This window comes from Cannabis sativa, chromosome 6, assembly GCF_029168945.1.
Source record: "Cannabis sativa cultivar Pink pepper isolate KNU-18-1 chromosome 6, ASM2916894v1, whole genome shotgun sequence".
NCBI lineage: Eukaryota > Viridiplantae > Streptophyta > Magnoliopsida > Rosales > Cannabaceae > Cannabis > Cannabis sativa.
In genome coordinates this window covers 58,660,740-58,674,100 of record NC_083606.1, presented here as the reverse complement: position 1 = coordinate 58,674,100, position 13,361 = coordinate 58,660,740, and the positions used below count along the sequence as shown (strand labels likewise).

General features: G+C 42.1%; 1 protein-coding gene across 1 annotated transcript; it reads right to left on the bottom strand.

Annotated features, from left to right (window-relative positions):
• Positions 1-9,208: 9,208 nt before the first annotated feature.
• On the bottom strand, positions 9,209-12,600 carry LOC115695655 (uncharacterized). The gene is made up of 9 exons (XM_030622712.2): positions 12,150-12,600; positions 11,670-11,754; positions 11,312-11,428; positions 10,716-10,780; positions 10,541-10,629; positions 10,361-10,440; positions 10,119-10,230; positions 9,674-9,793; positions 9,209-9,568 (listed from the first exon to the last, which is right to left on the bottom strand). Exons 1-9 carry the CDS (start codon positions 12,442-12,444, stop codon positions 9,383-9,385), a joined length of 1,149 nt encoding a protein of 382 aa, XP_030478572.1. The 5' UTR covers positions 12,445-12,600; the 3' UTR covers positions 9,209-9,382.
• Between the last annotated feature and the right edge of the window lie 761 nt (positions 12,601-13,361).

Here is a 13,361-nt window from a genome sequence, read left to right as displayed (position 1 = left end):
GCAAACCGCGGAGCCCGAAGTTGGCTAAGTCGCCTCCAAAAAAGGAGTCCTCGCCCAAAAGAAAAGGAGGACCTCGCTTCGTCAATTATACCGAACTTGCCGTACCTCGAGACCACATCTATGCGGTTGAGGAAAGGAACGGCGTCTTCAAGAAGCCACCCCCCATCAGGGGAAATCGCGACCGAAGAGACCCCAAAAAGTTCTGTAAGTACCACAAGGATATCGGCCACACTACCCTGGAGTGTTGGGTATTGCAGGACGAAATTGAAGAATTGATCAGAAGGGGAAAATTCGACAAGTATAAAAGGAGCGAGGAAAGTCACCCCCGAGCAGATGACAAAGGAGAAAACCAGAATGCGAGTGGCTCCAGAACACCTCGCAATATCCTGACTATAATCGGAGGACCACACATCGCAGGCGACTCTCGCAAATCACAAGAACGATATGCCAGAGAAGCCAAAGAGAAGCCGCTTACCAATGTGAACAATCTTGGTGAACGGCCAGAAGCTCTTCAAGAGAGAATGCGAGGACATTGTCTTTATGGAGAGCGATGCGAGATGGGTCCACCACCCGCATTCTGACGCACTTGTGATAGTCGCCAATATAGGTGGAGATAACGTCCATCGCATATTGGTCGACAATGGAAGTTCGGTGAATTTACTGAACTTCCAAGCCTTCAAGCAAATGGGGCTACAAGAAAAAGATTTGCGGCCAATGACATCGAGCATCTATGGTTTCACGGGAGATGTCATAGCTATCAAAGGGATGATCAAACTCCCAATCACTCTGGGAATCGCCTTAATAACCGCCAAGTCGATGGCCGACTTCGCGGTAATTGATCAATACTCGGCATATAACGCCGTAATTGGACGGCCAATTCGAAGGAGATGAAGATCGTAACTTCGATCTATCATCTAACAATGAAGTTCCCTACTCCCTCCGGAGTAGGATCGGTGAGGGGAGTCCAATCTGACTCTCGAGAATGTTACAACGCGGCTGTCAAGCTCGCAGAAAAAAGGACAGTGAATGTTATCCACCTTTTGGACGCACCACCACCTCGCCAGGAGATCCTCAGGATCGAGGAGGTACCGCACATAGACAAACCGGATTTGGATCCGAGAATCCTTGATCACACCGCCGCAGCCCAAGCCGCGGAAGACACAATCGAGGTACCTATAGATCCTGTAGATAATAACAAGGTTTTAAAAATTGGTTCTAGATTAAACATACAGTTGCGAGAGCAATTAACAACTTTTCTGAAACAAAATCTTGATATTTTTGCCTGGAAACATTCAGATATGGTCGGGATATCTCCACAGGTCATGTGTCATCGCTTGAACATTGACCCCGAAGTGCGAGGTGTCCGACAAAAGCGCCGCAAAATGGACCCCGCGAGGTACCAAGCGCTGAAAGAAGAAGTTGACCGCCTCCTTGCCTGCAGCTTTATACGGGAGTCATTTTACCCCGACTGGTTAGCCAATCCGGTACTCGTGCCAAAGCCCAATGGCTCATGGCGTACATGCGTTGACTTTACAGATTTGAACAAAGCCTGTCCCAAAGACAGCTTTCCTCTTCCTAGCATCGACCAGCTTGTCGATGCCACTTTGCGAGCCACGCACTTTTAAGCTTCATGGATGCATACTCGGGATACAATCAAATCCCGATGTACGAACTGCATCAGAACATACCTCGTTCATTACTGATCGAGGATTATACTGTTACAAGGTCATGCCTTTTGGTTTAATAAACGCAGGTGCGACTTACCAAAGGCTGGTGAATATGATGTTCGCAGATCTGATTGGAAAGACAATGGAGGTATATGTTGACGATATGCTCGTAAAGTCGCAACATGCGGAGGATCATATCGCGCACTTGCAGGCCATGTTCGACATATTGCGACGATATAAGATGCGTCTAAACCCCTTAAAATGCGTCTTTGGGGTGGGTTCCGGAAAATTCCTCGGTTTTATGGTAAATCAGCGAGGAATAGAAGCCAATCCTGCGAAGATTAGAGCGTTGGTAGAAATGCCGTCTCCAACTAAGCCAAAGGAGGTTCAGAGCCTCACAGGCAAAGTCGCGGCCTTAAACCGCTTCATATCCAGATCCTCTGACAAGTGTAAAGAGTTTTTTCAGATCCTGAAGGGTAACAAGAGGTTTCAATGGGACGAGAAATGCGAGCAGGCTTTTCGAGCGTTAAAAACGCATCTGGGGCAACCTCCAATACTATCAAAACCGTTGCCCGGAGAGGTCTTGTCTATTTATCTAGCAGTCTCCGAGTATGCGATCGCCCGCACTTGTTCGCAAGGACCAAGGACGTCAGCACCCGGTGTACTACGTCAGTAAGCGATTATTGGACGCCGAGACGCGTTACCCTCAGATGGAGAAACTAGCTTTTGCCTTGATAATATCCTCAAGAAAATTGCGACCTTATTTCCAAGCTCACAGCATTGAAGTTTTGACAAACTTCCCCTTAAGACAGGTTTTGGCAAAGCCAGAGGCATCGGGGAGATTATTAAAGTGGGCTATGGAGTTGAGTCAGTTCGACATCAAGTATAAACCAAGAACCGCGATCAAGGGGCAAGCCCTAGCAGATTTTATACTTGAGTTCCCGAGCACAGAGGTAGCGGTTGTAGAGGGTGGAAATGACATCGCCATGATAGACAAAGAGGTATGGACATTGTATGTCGATGGGGCCTCAAATAATGAAGGTTCTGGCAGTGGGATATTGTTAATCAGTCCCAATAATTTCAAGGTACACGCTGCTCTACGTTTCGAATTCTCTGCATCTAACAATGAAGCCGAGTATGAGGCTTTAATCGCAGGTCTGAACTTAGCTCTCGAGATGAAAGTTGAATACCTACAAGCATTTAGCGACTCTCAAATCGTGGTATGTCAAGTAAGTGGAGAATACCTAGCGAGAGGCGGAAGATTGGTTAAATACTTAGCCATCGTTCGCGAAATCATGCAGAAGTTCAAACATGTAGTTGTGTCTCGAGTACCGCGTACTCAAAATGCCCATGTAGACGCCTTGGCCCGACTGGCCTCCACTAGAGAAGCCGAATTACTCGATGTAATTCCGGTAGATGTATTGTCTCATCCAACCATAGATCGAGAAACAATCATGGAGATCGATGACGTTCAGGAGATTACCTGGATGACTCCTATCCTCGCATACCTTGACAAGGGGCTCTTACCTAATGATAAAATAGAAGCAAAGAAATTGCGACAAAGAGCAGCCCGCTATGTGATATATGACCAGAGCTTGTATCGCAGAAGTTTTAGTCAACCACTTCTCAAATGTATCAGTGGAGAAGACTGCGGTTACATATTGCGTGAAGTACACGGGGGAATTTGTGGCAATCATACTGGAGGCAATTCCCTTGCCTTAAAAATTATGCGGCAAGGATATTACTGGCCAACATTGCGACAAGATGCCCTCGCATTTGCAAAAAGGTGTGATAGATGCCAGCGAATAGCCACTTACACGCACCAGCCCCCGAGTAACCTCCATTTTATCACGAGTCCCTGGCCCTTTGCAATATGGGGAATTGATTTAATTGGCGAGTTACCCAAGGGAAAAGGCGGAGTCAAATATGCTGTAGTCGCAGTTGACTATTTCACAAAGTGGGCTGAAGCGAAAGCACTCGCGACCATCACAGCAACGAAGTTGCGCGAGTTCGTCTACACTTCCATCATCTGTCGCTTTGGCATTCCGCACAAGCTCATTTCAGATAATGGGAAACAGTTTGACTGTAAAGAGATGCGACGGCTATGCGATGATTTAGGAATTAAAAAAGCCTTTTCTCGGCCGCTTACCCGCAGAGCAATGGGCGGGCGAAGCGATCAACAAAATAATTAAGCACACCATAAAGGGAAAATTAGAAGACCGCAAAGGGGCATGGCCAGATGAATTACCGCAAGTCCTATGGTCTTACAATACAACCCCTCGATCTACAACTGGCGAAACACCCTTTTCACTTTCTTATGGGTGCGAGGCCATGTTACCAGTAGAAGTTGGGGCAGGATCCTTGCGCAGAGATGCTTTCGATATCTCGCAGAACAACGAGAATCAGTTGTTTTGCCTTGATCTTTTAGAAGAAAAGCGTGATAAAGCGCAACTACAAAACGCGGCTTATCAACAACGAACAGCAAGGTACTTTAACTCGAAAGTAAAGATAAAACCTCTGCGAGTAGGAGACTTGGTCCTTAGAAAAGTAATGCCAAATACCAAAGTCCCAGCTCACGGAGTCTTTGGAGACAATTGGGAAGGACCATACAAAATCGCAGATCAAATTGGTGATGCCACTTATCGACTCGCAACACTCGATGGAACCGCGATTCCACGAGCATGGAATAGCGAAAGCTTGAAATTTTATTATCAGTAATATTCGCGTTATTCAGTTATGACAATTCGAGTACTTATACTTAGATATTTTTTGTTCAAAATACTTCCTAAGTATAGGGGCATGGTACCCGCATGTATTACTGATTGCTTGAATAAAATCACTTATTAAGTTTTTCGAGTAATTTAATTTACCGAGTTTTTCCTACTTTATTACACCAAGCTGTAATTAAAGTCGCATATATATATATATATAATTGCATTCACACCAAGTTGTGATCAAAGTTAAATATATATAAAATCGCAAGTACCCGTGTACTGCGTAAATATTAAAATGTAAGCTATCCCTGCGAGGATAGAAATTTGTCCAAAAAGTAAGATAAATTTCTTTAAGTACAGAAATGCGAGTACCCGTGTACCGCAGATAAAAAAAAAAGTAAGATAGAAAATAATCAAGCAACGGGAGTAGTCTCATCAGGAGCAGCCTCGTCTGCAATCTTGCTCACGACTTCATTCTCGACCTCTTCAGCCTGTACTCCCTCGATTTCATCCGGAAGGTTACCTTGAGTCTGGGTAGGAGACATCGCGCGAAAGGCTTCAGCCATTTCAGCAGCTTCAGCTCCAAGCAGCGAGAAGTCGAAGTCAGGGACCTTGGAAAGAGTAGTGTAAATGTAGTCAGACACAGCCTGATCGTACTGTTTCTTCCCACCCTCCTTCTCAGCCTTCAAGTCGCGAGCCATCTCAGCGACCGTGTCCTGCGACTTCTTGAGCTCGAGCTCCACCTGTTCTTTTGCCCTGTTGACTTCCTCGAGCTCCTTCTCCTTGGCCTTGTTGAGCTCCTCCATCCTCGCCACCTCCTGCTTCAGCTTCTTTATGCTCTCTTGAAAATGGACGTTCTGCCTCTTCAGCGAATCAGTTTCCTTCGAAGGAGTAGCCGCGGCTTTCATGAACAAAGCCATGGATTGCACGGCCAGTTCAGTAGAACGAGAAGCAAGATCCTCGTAAGGAATCTCAGCCAGTAATTTTTCCTGCATGGCCAGAAAGTCGCGAGCACGAACAGGAGAGTCGATGACGACTTTCTTCCCCTTGTCCTGAGTAGTCTTAGCCAACTTCTTGGAGGAATCTGGAGCAAGCGAAGTCATCGCATCACTCTTCCTCTTCTGGGCAACGACCGGCGAAGTTGCCGGTGTTCCACCCTTTTGCTTGATCTTCAGGACAGGGGCAGACTTCAAGAAAGTCATGTCTACAAACACAAGAAACAGATAAGTAAAAATCACAATCCTACCCGTCAATTTATAGCAAAAGGACGAGTTACCTGAAGTTTGTCGAGGAGTTTGCTTCGAAAGACGTTTATCTATCCGCTCCTGCTGTTTCTCAGAAGGTTCTTTATATACTGGCTCCCGTTGAAGACTCGCGTTCTCAGGGATCAGTTTGTGTTCTCGCAATTTGGCAGTCGTACACAGTAATCGCCAGTCGCGATCTTGTACCGGAAGACTCCCAAGAATTTCAGCTACCCCCTTCTTATTCGCGTCAAGCGTTGGTCGAGCTGGTCTATCTGCGATGACAACAAAAAAACGAGTTAGCAAAAGATCTCGAAAAACAAAGTAACAGATTTTGTCTAAGTCAACAAATATGCGACATACTGGGTCTGCGATTAAAGTCGGTCCTGATCCCAGGAACCTTAAAAACATAAAACCATTTCGACTTCCAGTCGCCCATGTTCGAGACCATCCCCTCAACACCGTTTATTTCAGAAGTCGCCCATTTACTAAAGCAAAAGAAGCCATTATGAAGACCCACGCTCTTTATGTCATAGAAGTAACTAAACTCCTCTACTGACGGAGCCCTATGGGCATACTCCATGTACATCGCATAGAAGGCTAGAACAGTGCGATAACTGTTGGGTGTTAGCTGAAAAGGCGATACGTCATAACGTCTGAGAATGGCTGCGACGAAAGGATGAAATGGGACCGATACACCACATCGAAGAATGGGTATTGAGATGACCACGTCCTCTGTAGGGATGATCGCAGGGTTGGTGAACGGAAGATGCACTCTCTGAGAGGGTTTGGGACTTTGAAACGCGAGTCGCAACAAATTCAACCTTACGAAGGTGGTGAAGTCAGATTTGACGACTCTCGAGACTAGGTCTTCGCATGAGAAAGGTTCGTTCAATTGGGAGTCGTCGACCGAGTCCGTCCCACTCCCTTCCGCTTCCTCTTCTTCCCCACCTGATTCGCGGACTGGAGTAGTCCATTCCTCCTCCACCTCCTCGACCTCGATGTCGGGAGCGTGTCTCGTATGGATGAGGTAGTCGCGTGCTGACACTGTGGATTCGCTATCTCGGATATCGATTGTCCCGGGTTCAGCGAGCTCTGTACCATCCTCTCGATGTCTACAGAAGACATCGGACCTAACTCTATCTCCGCAGCCTCCATTTCGGAGATGTCCGTAGGGAGAAAACTGTCTCTCTCTTGTGACGACTCCCCGTCAAAAGCGCGACCTCCTGAGCCGAGCTGCTGGCTGTCTGATAGATCGCTCATCTGAAAGATAGAAGATCTTTTCAGCGTGATGGATGTGTGAAAAAAATAAAGGTAAGTGATCTCACCCGCATTAGAGTATAAAAGTCGCATTCGACAAGAAAGTCAGGCTCCATGCGAACACTGACCCTCCTATCAGCATGCAAGAAGAAATGTAACTATCTTTGGGCGAGTAATTCACGCATCCTCGGTTGTGCGGTATACCTCCAGAAACGGCTGGGCGTATCACAGTGACTCAAGGAGTATGCATTTTCGAGCATAACCCTGAAGTTACTGGGAGACACCCACCGTTTCGAGACAACCTACCAACCAAAGAGTACGATCATTCGAGTATTAACGCACGTCAACAAATGGCTGGGTGTATCTCAGTATCTCAAGGGACATATAATCGCATATATAGCCATTAGAATACTGTGACACACCCACCATTTGGGATGGCAATTAATACTCTCACCACTCAGCCCGCGACATGTAAAGATCCTAAAAGGATTAGTCAACAGTTAAGCGGAAATAAGTCTTCGAAATATGCGATTATTCAAGTTGTTCAACCGAATACCTGCGAACATTCAAATTGTTCATCCGAATGTCCGCGAGCATTCGAGACGTGAATCAGTGCCTATGAATTGTATACGGTTATGTCAGTTTACAGGTCCTACACTATGAATATTACCCAGTTTCATTGACCCAAAACACATAAATACCCACTAGCCTACACTCCTAAAAGTTTTCAAAAACATCCAAACCCAGAAAACAAAGCACATTTTCTCCAAAAACAGAAAGCGAAAATGCAGTGATTTAGAAGCTAACCTTTAGTTTTGATTCCTGCGGTTATTCTCGATCACTTCTGAGAATGGAAATGTTGTGGAAAGTGGCAGAAAATCTGGGAGTGGATTTTGACTGAAGTGTATGCACTGGAGGGAAGTTAAGAAAAGAGGGAAAAATGGGAAATTTGATTCGTATCAAAGCGTTTAAATACCCATATCCCTTATTAATTGGGATCGTGACACGTGGCAGTCAGAATGCCTAAAGGTCGCCCAATCTAACGGCCAATTATGGCCACGCCTACACGAAAACCGAAGGGTTTTGTGACGTGGCATCCTAGAGATAATGAAAATTAATCATTACAGCCGTCATTTTTCGAAACCCTCGATGGGACAACCAAAAGGTCACCTCCTCGTGACAACCTTTCACCTGTCTCTCGAGCAATAGTTTCCCTCAGTGACCGCTCTAGTCACGTCGCGAAACTAGGGGCATGTGTTATAGTGAGATTTCTCTCACCTAGAAACTCGAGACCAAACTCCTCTTTAAAAGGACACGTGTATTCAGATTCCCAATGAAAGCTGAAATGTCCGTGAGAGACTTCTCGAAGTTTAGACCTCGCCCAGGATAAAACCAGCGAGATATTGCGGGTGCGACCTAATTCACACCGCATAACCATAATCCTCATCATGCGGGGTAGACCCAACTCGCATATGTCAGAACATGTGCGAGTGTCTCCCTCTATACCTCCGCGACGAGTATGGAGACCGATGCCCTATGAGGCAGTTTTGGTCCCAGCGACCCAACAGCCCTAACAGACCAATATAAGTTCGCATGTCCAGATGTTACCAGCTTCAACATGCGACGTCTACAACGGGCGATTACTTAAGGACGCAGACGTTCCAAACGTATGTGCGATCCTACGAGCTCAACAGACGGAACATGAACGGTCAACTCGCAGATGCGAAAGACGCATACGTTGATGAATTCAGTAACTGTCATACATTTATTAATGTTAACGTTGTTTGAGTTTAGTCATTGCAATTCAATGTGTAAATAATGGATTAACAATAAATGTGATCCTCATGTAACCGATTGGGCACCTGCTTTGTATATAAAGGGGTGATCCACCGTGAAAATGCACCTACGAATCCCTTGCTACAGTGGACTAAGCAGAACGAAATCTGACTGAACCACTATAATTCACCGTCTCATTTATTTTTCCAACTTTGTTGTTTACTCTCGCATTCCAATTCGAGTACTCGCCATTCTAGGTTGAATACTCGCATTTGTCATCTCTCAAATAATTCTCTCTTTTACCAGTTAAATTGTACTTTTTGGTGTTGCGAAATATCAGTAACAACAGTAACATAATCCTTCTATCACATTTTATTAAATTTTATCGTGAAACAAGTGATTAACTGAATTAATTATCCACACTTTCAGCATACCCAACACAAGACTGGACAAATTAACTTGCCTAATCCAATCATCCCGTGTACCAAACAAGTCCTTGTATTACATGCAAATAACCAATAATCCCATATCCAATAAGCAAAGTCCTTGGTTTAGCAGAAAAGCCTCTAATATTACATTTTTTAGTATTTGTCGGTGTTGTTTTTTTCTTTCTTAGTTACATCCCATTGTTTACAGGTACAATATGATTTGAACAAAAATATTAGACAAAGAAAGACAAAATATACAAAATTTTCTGTGGTTCATTAAAGTAAGATCAAGAATTTCAGGCGCGCCTGTATTCATCTCCACAATCTCCAATCACTCTCAGTAGATCTTTACCTTTTCTCGAAACTTCTTGTATGCTGCTCATATCTTCTTCATCAAGAGAAAGAGAGAATATGGCATTTGAGTCCTTGATGTGTTCTGCCAAACCAAGTCTAACTCCTATCATTGATCCCGCTACACCCGGCTGCAATTTCCCAAACAAAATAACGCACTACAAATATTAAAACAAACAGCAAAAGCATGACTTTTTCTAACAAACAAAAAAAAAAAGATGGTGAATTTGCATTACTTGATCTAGTATGTATCTAACAGCAACAGTTGGAATTGAAACCCCATGTTTTAAAGAGACTCTTTTGAGGGTCTGAAGCAAACTCTGGAACAAACTCCATCCTCCCCAAGCGTCCACCATCTGCCACACATGTTACAAAGTTTCTAATATGTCATTTTTAGTTGTATAATAGCATAGCACTGCCATAATTGTTTCATTGCTGAATTTTTCTGCTCACACTTTATAAAGATAACTCATAGTTTTGACAAAATAATTTCAAGAATTAGAACTTGTCAAGCATTCTTCTTATCTAATCAATCTCAATATGATATTTTGAATGTATCAGCAGCACAAAATAGTCACGGTATAGAAGCATACTGAGTTCATCCTTCCAATTCTTCTAGTTTCTTTCATGTTTAAACTTCTGGATATATTACTTGAGCATACTATTTTAAAGAAAACATACCCTTTTATACTTTTGGAGTGAGGGAGTATTCAGTGGTGGACCAGCAAACGGAATTGACAAGTTGGTGTCTAAGAACTTCTCAGATAATAGACCACCCATTACGGTACCGTACCTGCATTTTAGGGAGAGCTATAATAATACAAAAAGAATTCTGGAGCTAGAAACGGGTGTAGAGATGGCAGCCATTTCATGGAAGAAGCTAGTTAACATATGCATAAATAGAGAGGAAAGAAGAAAGATACGTTATAAGTTTTACTCCTGTGAGCTGGCAGAGCTCTGCCATTTTCTGTTGAGGACGCATATCAACAATTGAGTGTTGCACCTAAGTCATTAGGAATTGGGCATAGTTTATCAGAAGATTAGAAACTGTTTAAGCCTCTAAAAGAATAAATTAAGTAATGTGACAACTGACAAGACTATACCTGATTGCTTACAACAGGAATATCATTTTCTAGAATTATTTGAAGTCTCTCTGTGTCGAAATTTGTCAATGCCACAGTCTTAATTTTACCTGCATGGGATGAGTTATTTGAAGTGAAGTGATACATATGGATTATAAATTTTACCAAAAAAATACAAAGCAAACCATCATCTTACCCTCTCCTTTCAAATCTGTAAGGTGTTTTAAAGCATCAAGATAACCAGAATTTGAATAATCCCACCTGTTTCACATGGAATGAAGAAGACATAATCAAAATAATGAATCAAACCCAAATGCAATATCAAAATAATCAGATCAGACAAGTACAATTATAATTACCATATTAGATAGAACAGAAAATGATAAACAAATACCGATAACAGTGCATCAACTTTAAAATATGCTTTGGCATGGAATTCTAGGTTGTAGCATCCAAAAAATTTCTAGCGAACAAAGACAAAGACCCTTTAGAATATTCATTAGGCAGTTAATCAATTTAAATTGAGCATAATCGCTTCAATTAGATATGGAAATAAATGTCATCAAATTTCATGTTGATCTTTACTTAAAAAAATGAATAAAAATAAAATACAGAAAATCACCAATCTGATTGTTCTTAAATTATTCAAAGGCTTGATCAAGTTCTAACTATGAGTACATATGAGCAAAACATGGCATGCTACACGGTTATGCATAATATAAAAGAACAGGAACATTTCACCAACTACACAAAAGAGAGATATAAAGAAGGAAAAAATGAAAGGCTTAATACCAATGGAACTGAAGCATGTCCAGTGAAGCCACATCCATCCTCCTCCGAGAAAGGTCAATGTTTTCCCTTACATAACCACTGGTCATCTTAACAGGTGGTGGCACCCATTTGGTAAGACTGCATATCATAAAAAAAAAACACTAATTACTCGATTCACTATAGTATCTGGTGTTAAATAAAGGATCTAAAGAGAAACAGTAAATCCTTAGCATACAAAAACTTCAGATATTTCAATTTAGTGCATATTTTTTTTTCCATCTCCTTTCCACGTCTATCTCAAATAACGCATAAGAGAAAAATGGTGCAGTGAAAAATTGATAAATCTTCTTCCAACACTTACTCACTGAAACCAACTTACCCTCTAACCTTCTCCAACAGCTCAGGTGGACGCTCTCTACGAACCCTGTTGATAAAAATACCATACAAATCTTCAGCTGGGCCATCTGCAAATCCAACACCAAAGTACTCCAAGTTCAATTCACAACATAAAAAGTTCACACATTGCAGCATAGTCAAATACACTGCACACACATGTACATAATACATATTCAATCTATTTCCTTGTTAACCAAATTTGGAACTGACTATTTTAACTAAGTTTCCATTACACAAGTGATTCACATACAAACACAACACAAGCCATATCAAAGGCAATGAGTACAGAATCCATATATTTGAGCAGAGCACCAACAACAAAGTTCCTCCCTAAAAATTTCTAAGCAAACGCAACTTTCTCCACTTTTAACCAAATCTTCACCCCTAATGGCCTCCTTCCACTAAATTTTGAAGAATCAAATAATTAAAGTCGATACATAAATAAATAAACAACTAGACTTACAGTGGTCAGCCATGTCGAAGGTGGAGAGACCGGCGTCGGCGTAACGGAGCATAGCCTCGACGGCGTCGTTTCGGTCGATTCTTCCCCAACCTCCGCTCGTCTGCCACATTCCGTTGAGTACTCGGCATATCTCCAAGGAATCATTGCCGTTCTTCACTGTGACATTCTGCGCCTCGGTGGTTCCAGTGGTGGTGCAGCACCTGACCGAGTTAGGTCTGAGTTTGGTACGAGTAGATGGGCGAATGGAACTGACAGAGTGGGTTAGTTGGAAATGGTGAACGCCGGTGGTGGCCATTGCCAGAGAAGTAGACTCTTTTTGGAAGAGTGGATAAGAAAGAAAAGGGGCATGAGCTATCGAACAATTTGATATATATTTTTATATTATTTTTAATATTAATCAGGTGTGACATGGTTATACACTTGGCACAATGATGACCATCAGCTTTTCAGAAATTCAGAAAATTGGCTTCAAATCAAACTTAAGACCGTTGTCCATTCCATTTTTTTTTTTTTTACAAAGTGATTAAAATCACTCATGAATTTACGACGCCCATGTCCGCCACCGGCGCTGGAACCTCCTCGAACCAGGATAGCTCATCATCTAATCGCAGAGCATGCTTTGGCTGCTAAAATCTTAGAGCGAGCCCCATGGGACAAAACTGCCCCCGAAAATTTAGACAATAAAGCTATAACATCTTCAATCAACGCTCCTAACTCAATAAAATAGTTCCACCTGAAAAAAAATATCAAAAAACAGCATAAAACTTTAATTAGAAAACTATTCAAACTGAAGAGAATCAACCAACCACCAAGACTAAGCAACTAGATCTCCCTATAAAATAATAGAACTAGCCAAAGGGATTACCCTTTGGCTAGTAACAACTAAATTATAGCATTCTACTTCATAACCTTCATAGCATTCTAAATTATAGCATTTTACCCTTTTAAAATCAAACATAAATAAAAAATTTCCTTTTAATACCCATTATTCCTTAAATATTCAAAATATTATATACTAATTATTTCATTTTATCTCTTAAAAATATTACTTATTTATAGATTAAAACATGTTAAAATCCTTAATAAGTCAAATTATTTATTATTTTATTTACAGCGTAAAACATAGTATCTATAATCTTTATTCAGCCTAAATTAAATCAAAATTGTATTAATATCCTTAAAACTTAAAATTGCACTTTTCACATTCAAAAA

Bases quoted from the DNA above. Each gene is read 5' to 3' on its own strand.
- LOC115695655 (XM_030622712.2), bottom strand. From the start codon at position 12,444: ATGGCCACCACCGGCGTTCACCATTTCCAACTAACCCACTCTGTCAGT. The intron at 10,231-10,360 runs GTATCTTTCTTC...CCTAAAATGCAG, and splicing joins ACAGGAGTAAAACTTATAAC to GTACGGTACCGTAATGGGTG. The intron at 9,569-9,673 runs GTAATGCAAATT...GGGAAATTGCAG, and splicing joins TTAGATACATACTAGATCAA to CCGGGTGTAGCGGGATCAAT.